Genomic DNA, 22,067 nt, shown 5'->3' with positions numbered 1-22,067 from the left:
ACAAATGTCGGCACCCACAACACTGTTCGTGTTCTGACATGTCTGGAAGGTTACAAAGTACCCTTCTGATATGGCCTGACAGTACTGTCCTATAGGTGTGCAGGGTACGGTCCTCGGTATTACGGTTGACTTGTGCGCCTTACCTTATCTGCTCCGCCTGATTTCTGGGTCCTCACCGAGCAGGCGTCCCCGTTCGGTCGTTCCCAGTCGGCTCCGACCGCGCTGGTCGGACAAGAGCCGTAAGCAGAGGTTCGGTATATTCCTGGCCAGAGACGTAGGTCAGAGTCGGGAGCGAGCGTCGTCCCCTCCCTGGCCAGGCTCCCGGTCGAAGACGCGGGGCGGAGTCGAGAAGCGAGCGTCGCCCCCTCCTTGGCTAGGCTTCCGGTTGGAGACGCGGGTCGGAGTCGGAAGCGAGCGTCGTTCCCTCTTTGGCGAGGCTTTCCGGTTGTAGACTGGATCGTTCTTCTGGCCTTTTGTTTAGGTATATGGGCCGGCCCAGGAGTTACACGTCGTTTGCAATGTCGTCTACTTAGTTAAGCTTTTACTAGAAAGCGGATCTACTAGGGACTCTGGATTTATAAACTCGACATTTAGTTTGGCTCTTAGGCCATTATATTTTGAGCATGGCTAGCACATGCATAAGGGCTTCCCAAAATAAGCTGCTCCGAGCTAGCAGTTTTGTGACGTGAAGGAGAGAGGCGCGAGAAACCAACTCGCTAGCGACGGGTTCCTAGCTGAGCTTACACGATTCCCATGAACCGCAGTGTCTCTGCTCCCTCTTTCCACATCGGTTTAGCTGTGCAGCTAGCGATTTTTTTGTTTTTATTTTGCACACCTTAGCTAGCGTTCAACGGGTTGTTGGGACGTCCAAAGAGATGACTTGGTTATTCTCCCTTTCTCTCTCTTTCAAGGTGTCTTTAATGACATATACATGTTTCGAGCTAGCTAAGCTGACACTGTTCCAGGAGGTGCCCTTGATGTTTTTTTTTTCACCTGGACTCCTAGTGTACAAGTTGTAGGATCTGTACTCAATACAACATACTTACATCAGCACACACACGCACACCTCTAGAAGCTACAACCTATACACTTCAAACGTCCTTGTGGAAATCACCAAAACCACACCCCGTCGTAGTCCCATTATAACGCCATACGAGTGTTCAGGACCTATAAAATTAGGGTCTGTTTCGTAACCACCAAAATGCTAATTTTTTCAAGATTCTCCGTCACATCAAATCTTTGGACGCATGCATGAAGTATTAAATATAAATAAAAAATAAAACTAATTACACAGTTTAGACGAAATCCATGAGATGAATCTTTTAAGCCTAATTGGACTATGATTGGACACTAATTACCAAATAACAACGAAAATACTACATTACTCATTTTATCAAATATTTCAAATCTAAACTGGGCCTTATTTTATAGAAATAAAACTCACGGTGGGACATCACTGACCCGAGCAGAGCTCGAGACCAGGACTGGTGGCCTCCACCACCAGGAGAGCTCACCATCCCAGCTGAGGCTCGGTCCCCCAAAGCAAATGATGTTGCAAATGAGCATGGAAGTTGGGGTGGCAAAGTTGTTCATGACTCTTCAAAGCTGTGATTGTCCATTATATCGTTGGACGAAACTGATGTGGTAAAGGTACAGAGGTAACGGATGGCATAAAACGCGTCATGGTGTGATATAGAACTTAAAACAGGGTAAATATGTTTTTTATAGGAGATATAGATTCGCGGGAAGCTACGGGATCCAATACAAAATCAGTGAGTAGTGCAGAGTATCCTCGTCAACAAAATTACAGTACTACGTCTGAAAAGAAAAAAAAAACAAAATTACAGTACTCCTACACGAGATGAAGGTAGACAATGACAAAATACGTGAGGGGCGCAATTAAATTACGATGGTACCGTGGTACGGGCCTCAGATAAAAGCTGCGCAAACATCAGCAAAAACTGCAAAAGTAGCACGAGGCATTTCGTATTAAAAACAGGATCGGAGGAATGAGACCAAGCGTAATTTGAGACCTTTTATTTTTCTATCAGCACCAACAGTTTTCAAGCAACAAATAGCCATTTTCTTGCGTGTTGGACCTGAGCTGTCAAAGACGCATGGAGCCAAGAGGCCTCGCAGAGGCCCAATTTGACCTCACTGACAGGTGGGGACCGAAGCTTTCTTCTACCCTGCCTCTCTCCCTCCTCTCCTCTCTCGCTTTTCTCATGATCACGATCTTTACAAAAAGAACCCCGAATCCCCAACTTTTTGTAGCATTGTCCCCGGCCCCCTAGATATTAAAGGCCGTCTCCCAACCAGACAGAGCTAGTACTAGCAGTAGCACTGCGCCGCAGCAATGGTGGCTTCCCCCGCCGCATAAATCTCACCGCTCGCGCTTCTTGGCGTGTTCCTCGGCTCGCCTGGGCTGCCTCTCCACCCCTCGCGCGGGCGCGGGCGCGGCACCGCCGTGGTCATGGCGACGGAGGAGTGGGAGCTGCAGGAGGAGGACGCCGCCTACGACTACGAGTTCGAGTTCGACCTCGAGAACCCCTTCACCAGCCCCGCCGACGAGCCGATCGCCAGTCTCCTGGACGCCGAGGGCCACCACGCGCCCTCCGTCTCTGCCGCGGCCTCCGCCGCCCGCCGGGACGCCGTCGCCTTCATCTCCAAGGTACGGGGCCGCCCTCACGCGCCGCCGCTTCGCTCTCGCTGCTCTCTGGGTTCTCTGTTTGGGATTTTCGCTGTTCCTTGACCCGATCGGCCTCGATCGGTCCAGGTGCGATTCGGCGGCGAGCTCGCCGTGCACCCGCGCGTCGCCTACCTCGCGCTCAACTACGTGGATCGCTTCCTCTCCAAGCGGCAATTGGCGGTGAGGACTCGTCACTCGTGAGAGATGGGGGTGTATTCTCTGTTACGATTTGTTGGAAAATTCGGTCCGATCTGATATATCCCCCTTTGGTTCCATGTAGTGCGAGCAGCCGCCGTGGCCACGGCTGCTCGCCCTCAGCTGCCTCTCCCTCGCCGCCAAGATGCAGCGCGTCGCAACATTCTCCATCGACCACATCCAGGTACTAATAGATAGATTTTGGTTCCTATTGCTTGCGATTTGGTGAGCGGTTGCTCTAGATATTAATGCCCAAATTGCCGGTGTTTTTGTGTTGCGGTTGCCTTGTTTTGCAGAGGGACGAGGACTTCATGTTCGACGCGGCGACCGTCCGTCGCATGGAGCGCTGGGTGCTGGGCGCGCTTGAGTGGCGCGCGCGCTCCGTCACGCCGTTCGCCTTCCTCGGCTTCTTCCTCTCCGCGTGCTACCCGCCGCCCCGGCATCCCCCGCAGGTGGCCGCCGTCAAGGCGCGCACCGTCGACCTCCTCCTCCGCGCTCAGCCCGGTACGTGCGCCGCCTGCCCAATGCCATGGCATGGCATCGGAGACAAGAGGAACCCCAACATTGTCTCCATGTGGTTGTACTGAACTCTTGTGGCTGTGCCTTTTGCAGAGGTGAAGATGGCGGAGTTCTCGCCCTCCGTGGTGGCGGCGTCGGCGCTGCTGGCAGCCACCGGAGATGTCGCCGCCGCGAACCTCCCCGCGTTCCAAGCCGGCGTGGCCGCCTGTCCCTTTGTAAATAGCGTGAGCATGATTTTGTAAACCATACGGTTTATTATTATTTCCATTTAGCCCTTTAATCGTCACTAATTCACGTAATTACACCTGCCACGTCAAACGGATTCGATTGTCCTGATCCTTTGGGACTGGCCGCTTCTGGTGTTCCAGTTATTTACCGCTGTTCATCTTTTTTTAACCTGTTTTCCTCGGGGAGTGGAGCTAATGGGGCAAATTGACCGTCCAGTAAAACCCTGTTGTTTTCTCGCTTTCGGCATTAACAATGCGATCATCGTAAACTATCTCATCATTTTGACAAATTGCAGCCGGGCCCCTCATGATTTCCTGAAATGCGAGATCTGTAGGAACAGGTGGTTCTCGTGCTAACTGTTTGCCCTTGCGCAGGAGAGGCTGCGGGAGTGCGGTGAGGTGCTGGCGGCGGCGTGCGGCGTCGGGCCGAGGCAGGCCGCTGCGAGCGCGGACACGCCGGTGACGGTGCTCGGTCACCACCGCAGCGCCAGCTCCGCCTCGGAGAGCGACTGGACCATCGGATCGACGACCAACGGCGGCGGCGGCGACGCGAAGAAACGCTGCATGGGCCCACCATCGCAGTGGGGGTAGGCGGCTGACCGAGTCAAGCGGGCATTGTCGCAGCTGGATCGAAGAGTCGGAGATTTTTACTGCAGCCCTGCTCCTTTTCCAATTTTTTTTTACCTTTTTTCTTTTTTCAATTCTTTCCTTCTGCTTTAATCCTCTCGAGGTAAAGTGACGGGGATGGAGAATTGGTGGGAGTGGTGTTGGTGGTGGCTGTCATTTAGTAGTTCCTTTTTTCCTAGCTTGTCTTTTTTCGAGCCTAGTTATGGTAATTTTTGCGGCGGTGCTCAAGAAGGTGAGGATGGTGGATGAACATATTGGGATGGAAGAGGGGGAAATGATGTGAAATGTCAGAAAATAAAACCGAAAGGCTGGCATGTTGCTTTGTCTCACCTATGGATCTGGTCCCTTCTGCGTCTGCTTTCTTATTATGATTTTTCATGATGCGGTTGAATTTTTGCCATGATTTTTCTGCTTTGCCATTATTACATTAATGTTGTCTTTACCTTTGCTAATTATATTTTGTTGTGTTTTGTCTCTCTAAAAACGATCCCTGAGATCTCTTCCATGGTCAAAAAGAACAAACGATCCCTGTGAAAAGCCAGAACGACAGGAGCTGGACCCTGTTGGTATATGTCATTTCACGTGTTTTGGACGTTATTATAAGGGGGGAAAAAAGAAAAACCCGCAAAACCACAAAAGGGCAGTGGTCAACGGGGTTAGGACGGGGCCAGGAGAGCGACGTGTCAGGGCAGAGGGGCGCACCCTTGTACTTTGCTTCCTTTTCAGGCTGGCAGTTGCAAGCCGCTGGATGCGGGCCACGTGGACGCGTGGCCACATCGCCACCCTCGCTCGGGTGCGTCAACACGGTCCACCCCTGGCTCGTGGTTCCCGCCTCGTGCATGCGGCCTGCATGGTGCTGTACACGCCTCCTCACGTCCATACGTGGGGCGCAGCGTACGGCGACTGTATGACTACGTACACGCGTATACTAGTATTAAAGTATTGCGGTTTTCTTTGTTGTTGTCGATGTACTCTGCACGAACCACATGAATGCGGGCTGCGGCGGTGGAAAACATCCTGTTGCGTGGGCCCGGGCGGTTGGTTGCTTCGCCTGGAAGCTGTTTGGGTCCACGGTGAATTGATTTCACGTAGGTGAAAGGCGGAAGTGTGGAGTATCATCCTCAAACTCCCCTGCCACGATGTTTCCCTGTGTATCGCATAAACAAAGAGACAAAAAAAGCGTCTAGCAACAACACGGTGTTTTTTTTGGTGTGAGAAATATACATGCTAGATCTCAAGCGACTGAAATTGCGAAGATCTTAGGCACCTTTGGTGCAGCTTTAGCTTCCAGATTAGATTGGCTCTATTATTTATAATTTCAATTTTATTTGTTCAATGTTTGTATCTAGTGTAAATTATATAAAAAATGAATCATTTAATTGCTCGAAACGTTTCTCCAGTTCCATATCCAAAATTTCTTGGAGCTATAGAAATTAATTCCATGGACTTTTAAGCTGGATTTCCTGTTAGTGTGGTGGATAATGCTTAATCACTGGCACACAGGCACTAGAACAGAAGATGTTTATGTCGCGTCTACTAGAGACGAACCTAGTACCCGTGATTTTTTTTTCTTGAATATGCAACATATTTGCGTCTTATTGTATTAAGAAGAAGAGTTTAAACAATACAGACAACGCGTTTCTACCGGGCGCCGAAGGAGGTCGACCTAAAACAGTCATAGCTGGGCTATTCTAACAAAATATCTATAGTTTTGATATTACGTAAAAGAAACAACCAATACCAGTGATCTAAGAGCAAGTATAGTAATGTATTTGAGCCGGCGATGAGGGTCCACATCATCAAAAAAAAAAAGGCCAAGCTATGCGAGAGATTAACAAATGAGAGCTTTTGAAACGCAAGAAACGGTGTGAGATTAATTCATTCGGTCTAAATATAAATAATGTAAGGATCTAAGGAATTTTCCTGCAACTGCATAGAACTGATTTATGGAAATAGCGTAAGGATTAACCGTTTTGTTGCTTTTTTGTGTGTGTAGGAAGCCTTGGACTGTGGTGGCGATGTGTTCTAACAGATAGTGGATAGGAAGTGAATAATTGTACCATATACATACAGACCGTAGTAAAGCTTCTTCCTTCAACGTACGCCTCTTTCTTTCTCCCCTTTTATGACGATTGACGAGACTGCTCCTTGAAGATATATATGCTACGACGACGTTACTACATACCCTCGTGCGTGACACCATGAGTGCCGCTAGCTGCATGCATTGCTGCGGCGTCCTATGGCGCTATATGCGTGTAGCTTTCTAGCATGCTCCTTTTTTCGCACCCGAAATGTCGTAGCAATGTTGACGTGAAGGGACAGGGTCACTTGAGTGCCATCCATTTCGCTTGCCGCCGGCAACGGCTTGCATGCTTGCTCCCCTTCTTCTCTACGCTGGTCGACAACTATGTGCCCGACGGAAACATGACATTACTTGTGTGTAGGACGAGCTAGTAATGTGCAAGGATTGCAAAAAAGAAGTTTCTCTCTTCGGTTTTGAGCTAGACTAGAGGGCAACCTTTTGCTGCAATGATGAGCATGTATAATAAGTGCGTGTTTAGTTGGGTGGAAAGTTGAAATTTGGCTATTGTAGCACTTTCGTTTTTATTTGGTAATTAGTGTTCAATCATGGACTAATTAGGCTCAAAACGTTCGTCTCGCGATTTCCAACCAAACTGTACAATTAGTTTTTTTTCGTCTATATTTAATGCTCCATGCACATATCGCAAGATTCGATGTGATGGCTACTGTAGCACTTTTTGGGAATTTTTTTTTTGGAACTAAACACGGGCTAAGAGACCGTGGATGAGCTATATGCTGACATGGTGGGGAGAACGGAGAAGAGAGAAAGCTATATGCTGACATGGTGGGGAGAATGGAGAAGGGAGAAGAGAAGCCGACCGTAATTTTACAGTCTATTGATAAGAACAAAGAAATTTTGTGAGACAAATAAGTAGACCATCGGCGGGCTAGTTACTATATGAGTGAGGTGATAGATTGGCCAACCAACATCAGCCCATGTGATTAACCTTGCTCTAAGAGCGGAAGATGACACGCAGGCGAGTAGCAGCCTTATTTTACGTCAAAGTTTTGGTCCCACGCCCGGGGACGTGGTGAGCAATCTGGACTGGATTGGGAATTTGGGATACTAAAGCCCCCTTTGGCACGTCTGATCCAAAACAGCTTCACTGGTGAAGCCAAAGCCAGTGAAACCAGAAAAATTGGCTTTTCCCGGCTTCTAGTTCATTTTAATTCCGGCTTACAAAACGGCTTCGCGCTACGGTGCCTCGATTTATGCAAAATAGATGAAGCCGAAGCTGGCATAAGCCGTGCCAAAGAGGCCATAAACCACTGAACTAGGAGATAGGTCGAGTTTGATCGATACTCCGTAGATAAAAGAAAGAAAAACTGATGGTTCAAATTCAATCGTGACTGCCAAAAGCAAAAGGCTGGGCTTACCTAAAAGGGCCCTGGTGTGCCTTTAGAGCCACCGTCACGTACAGATTATCAATGCCATGAATCATCGATGTAATGTCGCCATTAATTGTAACTAGGAGCAAGGACCAAGGCTGTCTGCATGCATGCACAAATGCCTCTTGGTTCGTCTCGTCACCATGTTTTTACTCTGTTCGTTGTGTGCGTGGTTCAGGTTCGTCACCGGCGTGGTCGCTGCCTGCTGGCGCGATCCATGTGCACCGTACGTGGCCGGGCGCGGCAGAGCGCACGCACAGCACAGCGCCTATAACCTATACGGCGGTAGCCGCTAGCCAAGCGACGAAGCCCGGTACAGTCAGTGCACGCGGGCAGCGGCCGCAGCAGCGGGGCGTGGAGCACGCGAGCAGGAGCAGCGGGGCCGACGACGGCGCAAACGGCTCGCGCATGTGTCGGCCACTGCACACCCCGCGCCGCGTAAAGGCTGGTGCCGCAGGCCGCAGGAGTAGCGCGGCAGAAGGCAGGAGCCATAGCTTAGCGGGAGCGGGTAGCACAGGACCAGAGCGCGGGCAGTCCGTTTAGCCGTGGCTCGTCGTAAACGATAGTAAATTACTTTTTCACGATTCAGTAATGATACGAACCAGCCAACCGAACATGCTGCTAGCTACATTACAATTATTGAATGCAGTAGGACCGGTGCCGAGATTTAAATGGGACAATATTAAAACTTCCCAGTAAAACACGTGAGCTTACTGTTTGGGTTCTTCTTCTTGACTATAATATATAACGGGAGGTACAACACTATATGATCATGTAAGTGCTAGGCGCTAGCTAAAATATATAACGAAAATATGAGGGTGATAGTTGATTTTTCGTTTGGACTTGCGTGCAGCCCTGATTAAATTAGGAGACTACAGTACATACTCTAAAAACTATTGCAATTAATAACTTAAACGACTTGTTGTACTAATATATATGTAGTTCAATGGTAATATGTGCAGTTTATTGTAAACTGCATATATTGCCATTTTGAACTATATATATTAGTAGAACAAGTCGTTTTTGTATTTTTTTCCCCAAATGTATAGTTTTTAATAACATAATCTTGATCAATAGATTCTTTCTAGGGGCATTGGAGCGTTAGACTATGTAATGACACTTAGAGCCCGTTTGGAACCGTTCCACTTCATTTTTTTTCTCTGCTTCATATTTTTCAGCCAAACAAGTGCAACTCCCGAAATTACTCCGTTCTAGGAAAAAAAATGTAGAATTGAGAGAATACCTAAAGGGGTGCTCCAGAAACTTCAGATTTTTTGTGAAGCTATTCCACGATGAAGTTTACGAAGCATAGTTTATGGAGCAGTCCCAAAACAGACTGTTAAATAGGTGCTCAAGGTGACATAATAAATAAACACCTATGTAGGAGCCTAAGTCTTCAATGGACAACATAGTTAAAGACTTTAATTGTTGTAAGAGCCCGTTTAAGAATAAGCATCCATATATAGTGACACTGCGATCCCAACTCCACCTTCAACGTTTTGTATGCAAAATTGAAGCGTCTGGACGCTTCATGCTGCTCCAAGCATCAGCTTCTTGCTCGGGTGTCTGAGTACATTTGTAAGCGCCTGGTTTGCATCATTGCTTGTATTATCCTCTATTGAGGAAAATCGATGCATAACTGCTGCTAAGCGCTGTGCGAAATTAACAAGTTATACACCACCAATTCATTCCTCACAACCTAATAATTATTATTAATATGACTAATGAAGTTATTCCGCTAAATTTAAAAAATGGACTCATAATACATTATCCCATCTAGAATGGGTTGATTCCTCGAACCAAACACTGTACGTGTATTTGAAAATCGAGGCAAGCAAAATTCATACAAAAGAAAAACAAGGAAGAAAGCGATGTCAGAGGCTCAGAGCGCCGCACTTGCTCCCACTATGGATCGTAGCTAGTTTTGTATCTCAGCGTGTTTAGAGTGTTTGCTCGTGAAAATAGATGACAAATGAAGCACGAGGAGATAAAAAAGTTTAAGTGCATTACAAACCATACCCCTCTCTGCCTCTCTGGACCACAATGCATGTGAAAGTGAACCATTTGGTCTAGTGTAGACTTTTTCATACATGTCGCACCAAGAGTGGGGCTGTCATCCTAACAACACGTACACAGTGCAACAGTACCAGAAACTGAACAAGAACCCCACTAGGGCAAGTAGTGAATGTAAAAAGCGTATGCTTGTTTATGTTTCACTTACGCTAGAGATCTGAGCTGTGGACTGTAAACTACTCCTACTGTCAAGTATGGCCAAGCACTAACCCGCCTCGATGAGGTCAATATGAATGTCTTGACGGCATTAACTAGACTTCGATCCCTGCAAAAATCAAAATCTATGCCTTCGCCGCCATGGCGTGACCACCGACCTTTTATTTGCATGCATGCATGCATGGGCCTTGGCACGAAGGCTTTATGACTATATATACTTGGTATAGCATGAGAGCTTTGCTTTCTTCAACCTCCTCTTCTTTAATCCACTACTCTAGGATGCCACCATCATTAGTGCTGAGCCCCAAAAGCAGGGTACACACACTAGAAGCAAAAGGTGGTTTGTGTCGAGTCGACGCTATGCTTTTTCTAGGCAATGGGTTGGAGTGGACATGATGGACTATATGGAGTGTGCATGTATAGTCCCAGAAAATTCGTCATAAAGTCGATGGACTCCTACAGGTTGTAATGTTTACCTTGTTTGGTCCTACTCTCTTTATATACCATGCATGCATATCCCTTCAAAGATCCTGAGTTGTTTTGTCATGGCCATAATGTCGTTCATATAGCTAGCTTGTCACCATGACTGTCGACATGTCAATTCTGTCTAGATATAGGACATGCTATATTTACCAATAATTTGGGTACGGTTGATTTGATTCATGTCGTTTGATCTCTGCCACAGGTAGATATTCTAATAATAAGCCTCCTAGTCCTAGCTAGGATGCCCAAATGTCTACAGATAAAACAACGTACAAGCAAAGCACGCTATTGACAGCCCATCAGCTAAGGTAGCCGTGCTTTGTTTACAGCCTACTGTACACGCCTAGCGCAAGTGCCGTCAAAAGTACACAAGTTTAGGCTTTGGTTGCTCTTTGGTCTCTGACTTCGAAGAAACTGAGAGGAATTGAAAACAAAAGGCGAGGAGAGGTGTGGCGCCCAATGAAGTCCAAGGCCGGCAGTGAGTGAGTGAGGTGGACAGTCGGACACCAATGCACATTCAGTCGCAGAGAAAAGACTTTTGGGCACCTTCCAAGGACTTTGGGAACCCAACGGCAACCAAACCAGGCGTCCAGACCCCGTCGTCACGGCTTTCCGCTCCGCACTGTTTTTGTCAGCACTTGCTGATCGATGCAGTGGCAAAGCATTAGTACATAGGATTTAGGATGGATGGACCAAGATGCCCCTGCTAGCATCCATTCAGCACGTAGGAGTACGCCATTAGCCGAAAATTAGCGTAGCTTCATTAGTATCCTGACGTACCGCACTGGCACGTCTGAAACGGGAATTGATGCCATCTCCACATACCACATTAGTACATGTGTGTGTGTGTGTGTCTCTCTCTCTCTCTCTCTCTCTCTCTCTCTCTCTCTCTCTCTCTCTCTCTCTCTCTGCAGGACGCAGTAGATCGATGTGGAAACTGCAGCGAAACCTGGTCACTGGCCGGCGGGTACGTACAGGCAAAGGTCGTTTTGTACGTGTGGATTCTGCCCTGCCCTGCCCTGCCTGCTTGCGCGGGACGGGACAGTGAATCCCGCGCGTAGTAGTTGTTTCTTCTTCGCTGCATCTGACGGGACGGGACGGGACACGGGAACCGAACGGCCGGACGAGCTGAAATCACGCGCAGATGAGATGAGATCGATCTGTGCCGTCACGACGACACCGCGCCCTGGCCACGCCGGCTCGATCGATCTCTGTCTCAAGAGTCACGAGGCGCGTACGTACGTGGTGTGGGCGTGGAGGGGAGGCCCGCTGCGCCCTCGCCCAGCACGTGCCACTACGTGCTGTGGTGGGCTGGTAGTGGTGGCCAACAAGTGGCCTCCCCTCCGTGCCCACGCTCGCGCGAGCCCTGTGTTTTTGTCTGCGAGACAAGGAGCGTGCGCGCGGCGCGGCGGCCTGTGCGTTCGTGCAGTTCGGCTCGATCGGCGGTCGTAGGGCAGGCGGCAGCCGGGGGTAGGACGGACCGGCCGCGCGTGGGGTACGGTGGATGGCCACCGCCACCGCCACCGCCGCAGCGCTCGAGCGTGGGCAAGGGGCAACGCAACCCGCCAACTCCTACTACGGCAGGCCGACCTACGCTACGCCTACGACGCGTACGTGCGCGCAGGCGCGGTGGCAGTCCGCCGTAGCGGGCCATGCGCCCATGCCGCGCCGTGCAGCAGTTTCTCGTGCCGGCCGGACGCGCGTACGCCAGGTTCATGCGAGCATATGCCTCTGCCGTTCGTTCCTCGTGGATCGATGTTCCTGATGATCTTCCTTCTCCGAGCTGCTTGCGTGCGTTCTGCAGCAAGCATCATACATATATATATTGACACACACCTAAGTAACCGTGCGCATGGAATTCAGCAGCTCTCATGCATGTCGCGGTCGCGGCCTCGCGGGTAGATCTATCTCATGTTGTGCTGTGTTGCATGCCCGACTTTCACTCCAAGGTTTTGCCACTTGTTATCGTGATCGTCCATTTTACTACGAGGCTTCGCCACCTGTCAATCGCCATAGTCCCTTTTTTTTACGTACGTACTACGGTTTTACCCTGCGCCTGAGGTACAGACAGGGGAGTAGATGAGACCACACCCTTACCGGTACCTCGTACTCCTAGCTAGCTAGGCGGAAATAATGCATGCAGGCCACATGCATGGTTAGTGTTGCTATAAATTTATACAGAGGATCTCATCGATCTGCCGATCTAAAGATCGATCGATGTGTGCAGGCAGCACTGCAGATTGGACATGGGAAATGCCAGGAGCTGCGTCGATGAGGCCGCCTGCCTCACCAGTCACCACGGACTAGAGCACGTAGTACGCCCATGCCGCGCGCAGATGGGCCACTGTTGATCCAGCCATGGGGACAAGAGGGACGAGAGAGCTAGCAATTGGCATCATAGGCAGCCACATTGTTCTCACGTTACCTCCAGCCTGCCGCTCAGATTGTGGGGTTTCTTGCATGCAGGCGCCTGTGAACTGCGATCTATACGCACTGCATGCTAAGTACGAACACGATCCTTTTTCTTATATGCGCCCATATAGTTGTGATTGCTTTGACCTGGGATGAATTTTTTAAGCCAAAATCGATACTACTAACACTAGTATATTTGGTTATTACTCCGAGAATAATATGGTTCCCAAACTCCAAATTAGCGATGATGCCAACTTTTGCGTTCTATCATTGAGTTTGTGATGAACTGATGAAGAATTTTAATTAACACCTGTTTGGGCATTTGGCTAGCATGCCAGTGGCAGTGCAACACCAGGATCAATGCACTAGCAACATGTTCGGTTGGCTGATTTATGAAGAAGTAATGTTGGCTGATTTGTGTGAGAGAAAAATACTGTTCTAGCCAAACGAACAGGCTGTAGATACTCCAAGTGATGACATATCCCATCCTTGCGCTTAGATCTGTTGTACAAACCGGTGTGATGGTGTTTCCAAGGACCGTCTATTTGCGAGCCCTAAACTTTGCATACTTCTTCTTGGATTCCATGCCGCTTACCTCTACCTCTGAAAATTTCGTACTTGTTATATACAGTACAGGATATATATGCCAATGCGCGCGCGGTTACGAGTCCAAATTTTACAGTGCTTGGTATACGCAGTAGTACAGCCTTGCGATGAAAGAACGTGCCCGGCCCCGTGTGATGTCTTATTGCTGTGTCCAAAACAAGGTGGGCTGCAGAGTCCTGGCTTGCTTGACATCAGTGTAACTGCTCTCTGCTCCTGCTCATCAAGTGACACTGGACTCTGAACAAGGCACGAGGTTTTCCAAGTCAGATGCGCCTCAGCTCAGCATAACACTGCAGGAGAAGCACATGAACGTTGTCCAAACTCCTCATGGACGATGTATATACGTATTCATCATTGGCCATTGGGCAGAGATGAACTGATAAGACCTGCTTGATTAACAATTAATTTAGCAGCTGCTCAATCAACAGACACAAAAATCAAATGTTCGTGTACCAATGTACTTGATATATTCTAAAGTGAAGTCACCAACTGGCCACGCATAGTATAAAGATGCCAATCCAAGTACAAACTGGTTCTGATAGTGTTTGCAGTACCGTTTCGTTGGGAGTCTTAAAATTTGCACGCTTCTCCTTGGATTTCTTTTCTGTTCTCTGAAAATATCCTACATTCTGCACTGTAAAAATGTCATATGTGTGTGTCAGGAAAAAAAGCATGCCCGAATTTTTACTGCTTGGTACGGGCGATACTATTGCTACATTGAAAGAGCGTGTCTAGTTACCGCTACTGAAACTGAAACGAGAGAGGCTGCAGAGTCCTGGCCTGTTTGACATCAGTATAACTGCTGATGAAGTGTCACTGTGTCAGAACTGAGACTGGAGCCAAGGCACGAGGAATTGAAGTCAAATGCCGTCACACTGCACGTACATGACCAATGACAGTGAGGCAGTTGAGATGAGTTTCCGTCTGATGTTTTTCGTACTGCACTCGTATGCTGTCACGCTCATGCATGGAGCAGTGCAGGCTCGGTTGTGTCCTCTTCGAGATCCGGTGACCAGTGAGGCATGCAGATCTTGCTACAGGCAGGTACCATGCACTCGGTGAACATTTGTTTGTTCGAAAAAAAAATACATGTCAGTATCTCATCGTCTGAAAGAGCATTTGTGGCATTCTATGTATCATTTTGCTGTTTAATACTATACAGCACCAGGAAGGGGGAACAAGTAATCAGAGGAGTCTGTATGGGCATCATGCTGCATCCAAGATCCAACAGCATCAGTTCTTCTCCGACAGCCTGCAATTTCGGTCTGCCTGCAAGTGAGACAGAAAATGGCAGCCAGCCACCTCCATCCAGTGTTGTCAGCACGCGGAAATTTAACTGCTCACTGCCAGCCAGTTCGCCGCCTTCTTGGATAGCCACTCTTTGTTGTCCTCTGTTTCTTCTTCCTTCGTCTCCCCTCCCCTGATCCCCTTGCCATGGACGCCGATTGAGCTCCTTGGCTGAGGTCGAAAACGTTGGCCCTTTACCTTATGTCTTCAGACCTTCCACTCCCTGCACAGCCTGCGCTGCTACCTCCCACACAGACAAGCCGAGCGCACACATTGAATCTAATTATTAATTAAGCATAGAACTAGATGATGCTTTTGAGTCACATGGATCTATTGCACGCGTTGCACGCTTCCTTTACTTGAATTGGATGGCAAACATGAAAACCACAGGTCGAGAAGCACGAACCAACATATGGCAGTAAGTCAACATCTTCACTGTTTTCAATCTAGTACCCACAGATTGCAGACGGTACATCGCAGTTCTGAGTAAACTAGCTTACCGAATCTGCAGTTCATCCATTAGGATATCCTAGAGAGCATTCGGCACACGCCACGGTTTTACATACACAGCACAACTCGATTAAGCAGAACATCGAAAACATCAACGGGCCTGTTAATTTGCAGATTCAGCGTTCCTTGATCAGCAACATGGCTGCTTCAGATTCCGGAGGTAATTGAGGCCAGTAAGAAAGCTGTACAATCAAGGATAGAGGTGTTAATTCAAGTATCTGTATCAAGGGTATTACTATACCTGCCTAGTTCCGTTGGAGATTCAATTGGCAGCTTTTATGTCAGCGACAGCAGCAAGAACCTCAGTAATTGGACCTTCGGTTAGTGACCTATTGGCCTGGACCACAAATTTTCGTCATGGAAGCATTAGATGTGGTGTTCAAAACACCAAAGTATTGGAAGTGACAAGAGGCTGACTTTGAGAGATGGCACTAGTGCATAAATCTCTTCAATGGTCTCAGGTCCGATGTTTGCTATCATGCATATCTGTTGCAAGCACACCACAACGGTTGAGTGAGATGAGGCTGCGGTGTGTGACATCGAAAATTTAAGGAAAGGAACAAGAAACTAAGTAACAAACCTCACCATCATCGACCCCGCAATTTTTTAGAGAACTCCAGCAACTAGCTAAGGAACAGAACTGAATCATGGATAAGATGCTAGCTTGATAAAATAATGTAACTCAAAATAGATGCAAGTTCTAGTGTTTCTAGTCTAAACAAAATATTAGGATACTCCAGGGCTTGTTTTGCAGAGTTTGCAGTGGTCAAATGATTTCCATATTTTGCATATTGGAAAGCTTTGTCAAATGACCTACAGAATCAACAGGATAGAGTAAACTAGCCAAAGAGCTCAGAGATGTGAACGTAGCACAGAAAATGATTAGTAGGCTAGAAGAAATGATAGATATGAAACATTCTTACTCAGGAATTTTGATCTTGCAAGAGTTCAGCTCCTTCACAGTTCATTAGCATTCTACAATTTGGTGGGATATCTGCAACCAATTATAAGAGCAATAAGATTTTTTCCACACATGCCATTGCATGAGAAACTCGCAGGATTAGCTTACACGTTTCATTTAGAGAAGGGCTCATGGAAATCAGATTGTTGTGCATTTCAGAATTTACACAAAGCATTTTACATAACCATATACCACTTACGATGACATTTGAGCGCTAAATACATGGTGGAACAACACAAATATATAGCAAAATTCTCAAATGCATTTTACTGGATGCCCTATGTTGTGCACACATCTATCAACAAGCAAGTTGCTAATCAACAACACCCACCCATTATCTGAGGCTTCTGAAATAGATATTTGCAAGAATAAGCTGACTGCAGAAACATGATCCCATGAATGGCAGAATGTCGAACTCTAAGCACGCCCATTAACAAGACGTGAGAATACACCATGCCCATCTCTACATGGTTTAAGTAGCAAGCAAAGTGACCAATTTAAGATCAAGAATCACAGTATATACAAATGGGAGTGGCAAGATTATTTAAGTGGAAAATTATGCGAGAAAAGTCACAAGACCAGTAGAGAAATTAATCCAATAAAGATACATTGGAGGCAACAAATAAGGACAGATTCCAAATTTCTCATAAACCACTGTCTAGTCCTTGTAGAATCAATGCTTGATTCTAAAGATACAGTGAGGAAAGACAGTCTATTCCCAGTACAAATTCTCCCTAAGCTTAGTTCTCAAGGTCGAAGAACTCCCAAAGCCAAGCAGCATGGGTGCTGTTTTGAGGTCCCAAAGTCTCCCGAATGTGTTGAGGCACCAAAATGCACCAAGGAAAATACCACAACACATAAGTTGGCCTTCTTTTCACAAATAGGCTGCTACAGTTTGAGTCTATAATGGCCTTCAAATGAGGTTGAAAATCTTAGCCCCCCATCATAATAGTCAATTTCAGCAATAGAAGATTGAGTAATTAGCATCAAAATAGCTGCATTTTGAAAATTTCACTGAAGGGAACGGACCAAGCTCCAACTTCGATTCTGCATCGGATTTGCATTGTATTGGATGCAGAACCCTTTCCACCTTTGTCACCACTATATGCCTTTCCTTTGCTTGCCTCTCCTAAGAAGGGAGATAAATATAGATTAACACTGAGAATATAACAAGTGAGAGAGATGTAACAACAGAAGAGGTAAATATCCTGATCTCTAGCATGAATATTTAAGTACATTTTGAAGAGGATGATGTGTAGTAACATTGTGCATGCATACCTTTAGAAAAGGATGAAGGCTTTCCATCAGTTTTTAGGCTCTCAGATGAAGCCTTGGAGTGAACTGGAGTAAGCTCTTCTACGAAACCTAGAAACAGGAGGCACTATATGAGTGCTGCAGGTATCAACCATGCGTTACATTATTCATGTGCAGTAACATTCAGCTACATTATAGATTTTAGAATTATCTTGATGTAATGGGGTTCCTTATTTTGCTCTTATCAAAATACCGAAGAAGCACAGCATATATGAAGTTTGATTGTTATCACGTGGAATCTGTCATGCACACTGCACCTATCAATCATGACTCAAGACTCAAGAGTTTTTCGTAGTATGCTTTCCAATCAAAATGATATGCATGTTGACACTTAATTGGTGTCAACGACTAGAGAGTGAATGTGTAGACTGCAAATAAAAACCAAACGGCAGTTAGAAAATGGTATTTATTCATCTGCCACCAGGTTTTCCTTAGTAATATATCAACTATATGAAGCCTACCAAGAAAAGCTGACGGGCATTGCCATGGTATATTGGAATCAAAAGACCCAAACAATGATCATTACAATCATGTGAGGTATTATTTTTTTCTCCTGAATGTCCTAGAAGTTTCCTTAGGCAACAGAACAGTAAACATGTCATACATGATATGTCTAAAATGTCAAGAGTTCAATCATAAATACAGATGCGGGAGCATTTTTTGAGTTATAAAATGTCAAAAATTATATCAAGGAAACTGAATGTGCTGTTACCTTCTCAGTCAGAATCTGATGAATCAAGCACAACAACTCTTGGGTTGAGAGAACCCTTACGCCTTCCACTTGGTACTCGATCCATTGGCAAACTTGCCAGACTCTTATTCAAAGGATATGCGTAAGAAGTTCTGCATCTCAAAACCTACATAATTCATATTTAAATTCATCACATAATTGCATAGCAAATAGTGTACCCAGGGGGAAACCAGTAAAGGACAAGTACACATGTCCTCCCGTAACTTTTGCAAATAAATAGGATTTGTTAGGCGTATAATACATATATTAACTTATCTAATCAGACCCGTAAAAAAACAAATAGAAGCTAGGGTTCGGTTGCTTTGGTTTCGCACAAGCACAACAGTAAGTGAAGAGAAGAGATGCGCATAACAGGTAGGTGTTCGTCGACGGGTAAGAGCCCGGCGAAGACCTGGTGAAGGAACCGACGAGGCTAACCCGGCCACGTGGCACAGGGCGGCGGCGGCGGCGGTCGTCCACTTGCGCCACGACCTACGACTCTACGAGAGAGAGACGGGGGAAAGAGAAGCAAGTGGTGAACGGGGTTACAAATTTCAGGGATAATCTAACCTTTTGCATTGCAATTATTAAGAATGGTGCCTCTTCAGATACTCACTCCGTAAAAAAAAAAACAATTATAGCAATTGACATGTTTTTAAACAATTGTCAAGTTTTAGTATCTTAAGTATCAATATTTATGATATCAAATAAATATCATTAAATTGATTATAAAATATATTTTATAATAAACTGATTTGAGCCATAAACGTGAATATTATTTATTAGAAATTTGATTAAACGTGAATCACTTTAATTGACACTCAACCCATAGTTGCACTCTTTTTGTGACCTAAAGGGTATGATTATTAGAATAGACCTTACAGAATTACTATGAGAAAAAAGTTTTAGCAACACAATTTTTTTTGCCCATTAGCCACTGTGGAGCCTAGTTAGCATGGACACGTGAAATGACATCATTGCCCCTGCCCTCTTCATTTAATACCTAGCTCCGGGCCCACTGAGGTCGCGCCACGCATTAGGGTCGGACTAGTTGTCGAAGGACTGAGGCGTGCACTCAAGCGGTGCACCCAACTCACGGGTCCACGGTGGGCCGAAAATGTCCTGAATGGTACGTGTAACCTACGCCAGTCAACGAGTGGATCTATGGCATATGGAGCTCGAACGTTGGATGGTCGTCGGGGGGGGGGGGGGGATTGTCTACAACGGCGTCGCACGGCGCTACCGCTACGGTAACACGTAATCGCGACGCGTGCCCCATTGACTCACCATGGTGGCTGTCCACGGGTGGCACAGTGGCTTCAAGAGAGAGAGAGGGTGCTCCTGTGAGCGATTTCGGGCAAAACACAAAAGGGGAAACGTCGCGGTCACTTTCTTTGGACGTGGCCTTACCATGCAAAGTTGGATGGCACTATCTCAATGGCTGGGAAGCTCTGATGGAAAGGGGCAGAACTAGGGGGCGGCTCCAACCATCTTATAGCCTGTAGAGAGGCAGTTGGTGTGCGTGAGTGTCCCACTATGACCATTGAGCTAAGGGGGCAACCATTGTCATGCCCACTATGGTAGAACATTTCGGGTGGGGAAGAACGACGACGATGACAATTTTGGCTCGAGAAAGAAGAAAGGGCGCTGGGCCACTACCACATGGGCCCATCTATCAGCAAGCGGGGAGGCGAAGCAGTGTGGGCCACCACTCCACACTCGTAATGCGTGGTGAGCCACATGGATCGTCCAGTTGGTGAAGGATCTAGATGGCTAGAGAGGGTTGAATACCCTATAAAAGTTTCTCTACAAAGTGCACAAACACTAGAGCAAGGTGGTTAGTAAAATAACAAATCATAATAGCCATTACTTGCACTAGCTCTAGTTCGCCCAAGCAAGCCCCTAAATAATACTAGTAACAATTGAATTCTACTCTAATACACTTTACCACATAAGAGCTACTAGCTACAAGACTACTCTAGCTAGCTACACAAAAGAGCAAATTGAAACGATCCATGGTTTTCTCGAAGGGGAATCCACATAACAAATCAATGTGATAGTCCTAGGAGAATAGGTGTGGCAGAACCACCTAATCTAATACCTCTCAGAAGTACTTGTCTTCCATTAGACACTAAGTACCCAAGAGATGACACTAAACTACGCAGTTCCGTCGAGCACACCCCAAGAGAAAACTCGAAAATCCACTTTTTTCCAACATGATCATAAATAAGAGAATAAAGCTTACAACATTTTAAAATCATTTCTTACCTCACTTTGTTACAATAACCGAATATTATCTCAATTATTTATAACAGTGGAATATAACAACGTTATCAGAGTTATAGAGGAAACAAGACTAATTTAGTGACATGGTGGAGCATTAATGTGGAAGAACCGCCTAATCTAATGCCTCCCAGGAGCGCTTGTCTTCCATTAGACACTAAGCACTCAAGGGAGAACACTAAATTACGTAGTTCCGTCGGGCACACCCCAGGGGAGAATCCGAAAATCCATATTTTTCCATCAGGATCACAAATGAGAGAATAAAGCTTACATCATTCTTAACCATTTCTTACACCACTTTTAATACAACATCGGAGTATAATATTTATTATTATAACAGCGGAATGTAATCATATTATCAGAGTTATAAACAATTTAATTGAACAGCGAAATATAAACATGTGATCAGAATTACAATGGAAATAAATATCTAATCATGACATGATGAAGTATTGATATATAAACTACGACAACAGATTACGAAACTTTCATTTATAAAAGCATTTGGTGAGAGTTATAAATAACAACTACGATCGCAGCATAAAGGAATCCTCGCTAAGCCCACTAGGAGGTATCCATACACAAGGGTTAGCTCTAGCATCTAGCTGTCACCTACAACAGGGGGAATAAAACCTTGAGTACTCAATTGTACTCAACAAGACTTACCCGACAGGAGAAAAGAAAAGACTCTAAGGATATGCAAGGCTATCTGGCTTGTGGGTTTATTGCATTTGTAGGAAGCATTACTAAGCGTGCGTCCTTATATTCGATTTTTATTAATAGCCGCATTGGTTCATTAACTAACCATTCTATGTAAGCACATGTGCTACTTTCAAGCACGTGGTAAGCAATCAGATTTCTTTTTTCCATCTTCCATCTTTCATCTTCAGTTCTTGCTACGATGCTAGGCATGAAATAAGCCATACCGGATTGCTCGGCGATTCGCGAATCAATGCCTCTAGCTGGGTACCCCAAAAACACACGCTCTGCTTGTACCCAAGGCATAAGCAGGACCAACCCATCCTCCTGTCCTAGGGTCCTAGGTCCCCATCCAAACTAGGACTCTAAGCCCTCGCCCTTGAGTACTAGACTCAGTGCGGTGCAAGGACCTCCTCCACAAAAAAACCCTGACAGTTGGTCCAGAAAAGAGCCTGAACCGACGACAAGAGAGCAACAAGTCTTCCAAACGCCCATACCCAAGTATGTGATTGGGATAATAAGTCTATGACTTGCCTCGATGGCTTATGCAACGATCGGTCCTTAACCGACACAGACAGGGAAAGCAGTGTAACTAAGCTATGACCCGCGTCCACGGCGACACAACCTCTTACACCCATCAATACCCAAACCATATCCCTACCCGGTTACTATTTTCCTTTCCACTATTTATATTTTCCAAGTGATAATAATGCAGTAATATATTTTCTATCTCTCGCGAGTGACAGGCAATCACTCGACTTCTACCGGAGTCCTGTAGCATAGCATTCTACATGATCCTGTTATACTAGTAAGACTCATAGGATA

At 46.3% G+C, this 22,067-nt stretch overlaps 1 protein-coding gene and 1 pseudogene across 2 annotated transcripts; one reads left to right on the top strand and one right to left on the bottom strand.

Annotated features, from left to right (window-relative positions):
• Positions 1-2,313: 2,313 nt before the first annotated feature.
• Positions 2,314-4,435, top strand: LOC136546938 (cyclin-D6-1-like). 2 transcript variants are annotated; one of them, XM_066538892.1, is made up of 6 exons: positions 2,314-2,671; positions 2,777-2,869; positions 2,970-3,068; positions 3,181-3,388; positions 3,497-3,618; positions 4,006-4,435. In XM_066538892.1, the coding sequence occupies exons 1-6, from the start codon at positions 2,474-2,476 to the stop codon at positions 4,219-4,221; spliced, it is 936 nt and encodes a 311-aa protein (XP_066394989.1). In that variant the 5' UTR covers positions 2,314-2,473; the 3' UTR covers positions 4,222-4,435. The 2 variants fall into 2 exon arrangements, with proteins under 2 accessions (XP_066394989.1, XP_066394988.1); XM_066538891.1 differs by having other exon boundaries at positions 2,315-2,671; positions 3,497-3,627.
• A 10,239-nt stretch (positions 4,436-14,674) lies between these two features.
• On the bottom strand, positions 14,675-18,752 carry LOC136546937 (DNA-directed RNA polymerases IV and V subunit 4-like; annotated as a pseudogene).
• Positions 18,753-22,067: the final 3,315 nt, after the last annotated feature.

The sequence above is a fragment of the Miscanthus floridulus genome, chromosome 3, assembly GCF_019320115.1.
Source record: "Miscanthus floridulus cultivar M001 chromosome 3, ASM1932011v1, whole genome shotgun sequence".
In the NCBI taxonomy this organism is placed as follows: domain Eukaryota; kingdom Viridiplantae; phylum Streptophyta; class Magnoliopsida; order Poales; family Poaceae; genus Miscanthus; species Miscanthus floridulus.
The sequence above is the reverse complement of the archived record's forward strand: the minus strand, read 5'-3'. Positions and strand labels throughout refer to the sequence as shown.